This window comes from Berghia stephanieae, chromosome 9 (genome assembly GCF_034508935.2).
Source record: "Berghia stephanieae isolate SIO BIC M18660-M18661 chromosome 9, UCSD_Bste_1.3, whole genome shotgun sequence".
Lineage (NCBI taxonomy): Eukaryota > Metazoa > Mollusca > Gastropoda > Nudibranchia > Aeolidiidae > Berghia > Berghia stephanieae.
In genome coordinates this window covers 11,831,092-11,836,064 of record NC_088368.1, presented here as the reverse complement: position 1 = coordinate 11,836,064, position 4,973 = coordinate 11,831,092, and the positions used below count along the sequence as shown (strand labels likewise).

At 32.3% G+C, this 4,973-nt stretch overlaps 2 protein-coding genes across 2 annotated transcripts in view; one reads left to right on the top strand and one right to left on the bottom strand.

The window, feature by feature from the left end:
* LOC144979692 (uncharacterized) overlaps positions 1-4,973 on the bottom strand; it is a gene marked incomplete in the record, with an annotated part of 219,627 nt that overhangs the window by 143,548 nt on the left and 71,106 nt on the right. The window contains 4 exon segments of the mRNA XM_078926613.1: positions 1,649-1,756; positions 2,172-2,344; positions 3,862-3,914; positions 4,916-4,973. The exon segment at positions 4,916-4,973 is cut by the window's right edge and continues 58 nt beyond it. Coding sequence (XP_078782739.1) covers positions 1,649-1,756; positions 2,172-2,344; positions 3,862-3,914; positions 4,916-4,973 — 392 coding nt within the window.
* The window catches only part of LOC144979132 (uncharacterized), a 45,625-nt gene that overhangs the window by 16,716 nt on the left and 23,936 nt on the right, over positions 1-4,973 (top strand). Inside the window, exon 12 of the mRNA XM_078925733.1 lies at positions 841-852. Coding sequence (XP_078781859.1) covers positions 841-852 — 12 coding nt within the window. The remainder of the gene's footprint in view (positions 1-840; positions 853-4,973) is intronic.

Genomic DNA, 4,973 nt, shown 5'->3' with positions numbered 1-4,973 from the left:
CACTTTAATGCGGGAAAAAAAATAGTATGTGTACAAAGAACACATTTAAATAACCACCTGCATGGTTTGATACACCCATTAACTCACTCAACCCTAACACCGACTATATCCGTAGTATACCCGGGGTTACTTTTACCCCATGCCTATTTATTTATTACATTTTTCTGAGACAAATTATAGGCGTAGTATCAAAGCTAATGTTTTTAATTTTTGCATGTTAATGGTAGTTGAATAAAACTATCTTTGTACATGTTCATTTTTAATACATTTTTTTCAATTTTGAAAAGTAGCAAAAATCTCTAGGAGTGAGTGAGTTAAACAGGCTGCATTTTAAAATATTAAGCAGTTGCATGGTTTGATAAATATAAACATCAATTTACAAAAATAAGTAAAGTTAATGCAATAATCAAATGATTTAGATCTGTAACAAGAGTCTAAGAAAGGAATAGGTTTTGTTTTTGTTTTTAAGCGTTTTACGGCGCTTGCGGCACATTTAGGTCATATGAGCGCCAGTAAAAAGGAAGAATATGGGATAGTGAAAAATCCCAAAATTACATTTAAAGCACACAAGAAAAAGTCAGACAAAGGAGAATTGGTGCAAATAGGGAACAATGTAGATTCCAAGAGCATACCATCAATTACCTAGTTTGAGATCACCTAAAAGTCTCATTCAGACACCAACACAGGATCCCAATAAAAGGAATACACTCAAATGTTTACAGTATATGTTCAAAACCAAAAACATAACTATAACAGCCAAAAACATAACTATAACAGAGAGATGGTTTACAAGGAAAAAATATAAATTCCCAAATATAACCCTATACATTTGACTCTCAGTCAAGGACTCCGGTAAGTGCCAGGACAAAATCAAGTAATCCCATTCAAAGACAAAGGCAAAAAGCAACTAAAAAAGAAAAAAAAACAGATATAGGGAGATAGAAGACACAGCAAGTGATCTCTGCTCACTGTGAGAGGTCAAAAGAATGCACCCGGACTAAATCAACCTGACATAAAACCATTTTGTCGTGGCGGGCCACATTAACTTGTAAAAGTCCACACAAGCAATCGTTAGATGCAGCCAAAGGGATACTGTAATGACATGTTCCAAAAGAGATCTGTATGCATATTGTAAACTACTTGTACTGAAATACTTTCTAACAGACTAATAGCATTGTATGAATTGTTGTCAGATTCTAAATACTTCTGGAGGAGGAGGAGGAGAGAGGGGGGGGGGGGGGGGGGGGGGGGGAGGATAAATGAAACGTTGTGAAGCCTGTAACTATAACTAATGTTGCTCATAACATACTCCTTTCATATGTATCTAATCACTTCATTATCATTGTTACTCTCAGTATGTTTGGATTCACTACACCCTGTTCTACCCTTCGATATTAAAGTCAGTCTGCTAGCTTGACAACTCTGCGTCCAGTGTCTTATATTTCTAACTTAAGAAGCCTTATTCACAAAGCCCACGAGCAGGACGAAATTGTGGTGAAAATGTTCAAGTTTAATGTGTTGTTTTTCATTTTTAAGATGACAAGCTTGAGAAATAGATCCTGCATTGTGAAGTATACATAACACAACATGGTGCAAACCATCATATTGCACTATACATATAAATGTATAAATTTTCATTTTTCTGTACCAAATATTCTGCATTCAGATCCAATCCTTCCTTCATCACAGGAGCAGTAGGCGTCACCAGTAATTAGATGCTTGCACAGATTATGACACTCTGATTTGCCACATATTCCTAAGGACACAAAATCAATGGATATCATTGTGATTTGAATTGTTGCTATCCAAATGATGATGATAATGATGATGATGATGATGATGATGATGATGATGATGATGATGACGACGAAAACGACGATGACGATGATGATGATACACTTAATAGAGGTGAAAACTTTGCTAAGCTTAATCAACTATATAAAGATTTAAGGTACATGGTAAGGAAGATGATGACAATGATGATGATGATGATGATGATGATGATGATGATGATGATGATGATGATGATGATGATGATGATGATGATGATGATGATGATGATGATGATGATGATGATGATGATGATGATGATAATGATGATGATTTAAATTCATCATCATTTTCACAATAATAAAGAAACTGATTTTAATAATCTTCAAGTATCTTCATACCCTCCATTCCAAGTTTAAACCCGGCAATCTTGTAGGCAGAAGCACCCATGGGTAAGACACTCTTCATCACCTTCATCACTTTATCGTAAATTTCCGCATTGGAGAAATCTTCCTTGAAGTAAAGTGTCATCATCGCTTTCGTGGCATTGGACAAGTCTTCGTTATTGAAATGGCTTTATAAAAACAGAAATTATGAAAAAATTACTATAACACATCAACACATCACAGCTATTTTAAATTCTGAAAATTAAGCTTTTCATTGTGCTGCTCCACATAAGTAGAACAGTCTGATTTTGAACAATATGTCCAGATAATTTCGTTGCTATTTTACTGTTTTTTCTGTTTTTTTCTTTCCTTAAGTGTGTTTAATTATATTTGTATTTATGATGTTTATTTACAATGTAACTTTGTTTTCATTTGTTAAATGGAAAATCTGAATTAATTTATGATTTTAAATGGCAATAGCCTGAAATAAATATTTGAACTATTTATGATTTAAATGGCAATAGCCTGAAATAAATATTTGAACTATGAACTGGTTAATCTTTTGTAGGGTCCCTCACAAGGCATGTCCTACTAATCAAATCACTATGAGGTATACATAACATCCTGGTATTTTACAAGTATTCATTGCTCTGTATCTTGGTTGAGATTCGTACATTAAAGTATAATTGCCAAGCACCAAGAGCCTCATGGTTGAGGATACCATGTGCTCTATTATTATTATTATTATTATTATTATTATTATTATTATTATTATATTATTATTATTATATTATTATTATCATTATCATTATCATTATTATTATTATTATTATTATTATTATTATTATTATTATTATTATTATTATTATTATTATAATTGTTATTCTTATTATTACAATTATTATTATCATAATTAGGCAAACATGGTAAAGTGTATATATCCAAAGCATTGATATGAAAAATGCAATTCATAATTCTTCATTTATTCTATACGGAGGTTGCATGGAACTATATTTCTATCTCATACTGTCTTAGCCATCTGTCTTGAACTCTCTTTGCACTCTTAACATTTTTTTTTGCACTTTTCTCGAGCTAGAAAATATTAGAAAAAACTTGACCCTAAGACAAAAGGCTGGCCCTGAATTTTTATATCATTGTCGCCAGTATCAGAAACGCTATGAAACAAAACTTCAGACAATGCAAAACAAAACCCAGATGATCCATCATAGCCAGTTCTTGAATTATTTTTATATTTTATAGGTAATAAAAGAAAAATCTGTTATATTAAAAAATAAAAAATCTATGATAAATATAGGTATTTGTTTTCTGTTTTGATTTATGTATATTGTATATTGATTAAATTTATTGGGTTTTCTTTTTTGTTATATGAAAAAAAATATATATGATAAATATATTTGTATTCTGCTTTGGTTTAATACATTGATTACATTCTTCTTTTTGTTATTGTTTGTTTGTGTTCGTTTACTTGTATAAGCCTTCTTTAGCTTTATATTTGTTTTGTTAATTGTTCTTTTGTTTTTATTTTTGTTTTTGTTTTTTGGTTTGTTTTTTTTTTGGGGGGGGGGGGGGGGGTTTAAAAAAAGATTTTCTTTGTTAGTTCATATTTTTAATTTCTTAAGGTCCACCTGAATATAGAAAGCTATGTGCTTAAAATCTAAGACTAGAAACGAAATTGATAACTCACTCAAAACGGTTGATGTCAACTGCATGCAGCATGTTCCCAAATTGTGTTGCAATCTGTTGATAAAAACAGGTAAAATTTGAATATTTCAAGATAACTTTGAGGTATCATATCTTTTTATGGAAAATACGAAACATTAACAACACCTAGCTACACCCATCACAGGCAACAACAAAAAAGAGAGAATAATTATTTACTAAATAATCTGAATTGCAAGAAAAACAAAAGTTAAGCTTAATAAATATAATAAAGTAACTATTCTTTAAATAATTCATGACTAAATTTTACATTTCTAGGGCATATCCACAGCTTTACCATGCCTAATGAGCTTCACTGTATTTCATTAGTGTGCTTTGTAATGAAGTTCGATTGAGAGACAGACGACCCACATGTGATTACAATGAAAAGCTAGTTTCAAAACGTTTTACTTGATAACAACTTTAATTAAATGTCAGAATGTTAGATGAATAATCCTGGATCAATTTAATGATCAACCTAGTTTGTTTTTTGTTGGGGTTTTTTTTCCACCTTCCCCTCTCCTTTGTCCACTCAGCAGTGATTGGGTAGTAGGATCTAACTTTCACTTGGCCAAAAGCACTTTTTGAAAGACCAGTGCTATAAACCAGTAAGACAGTGAAATGACTTATAATTGATGATAACAATACAAAAAGAGGTATAGTTTCAGGTCCACACTCTTCATCAGCAAACCGACAAATGTTACAGGTAAGAGTGTATGTATTAATTCATCAAACCTGCCGACCCTTCACATTCCAAATGTGGAATCAGAACGCCTGAAAATAGGAATTGGAGACAAGAAATAGGAATTTCACCTTTTTAACACCCCCCCCCCCCCCCGCCCCTCCCCTATCTCATAGCTCTTTTTTATTATTAACATTATCATCATTTTTTGAAAATCGGAATTTTAGAGACAATGGCGGAATAGTACAATAAGGAAGAGTGAAAATAGGAATGATTCCGCCAAAAGCGGAAGGGTTGGCAGGTATGAATTCATGGACTGCTGACTGTTGTCCGCCTACTGAATAAATGAGAGACTCACCATATTCTTGAGAAGATTCACCACTTTCTTGTGTTGTTCGCTGTCCTTCATCATAAGA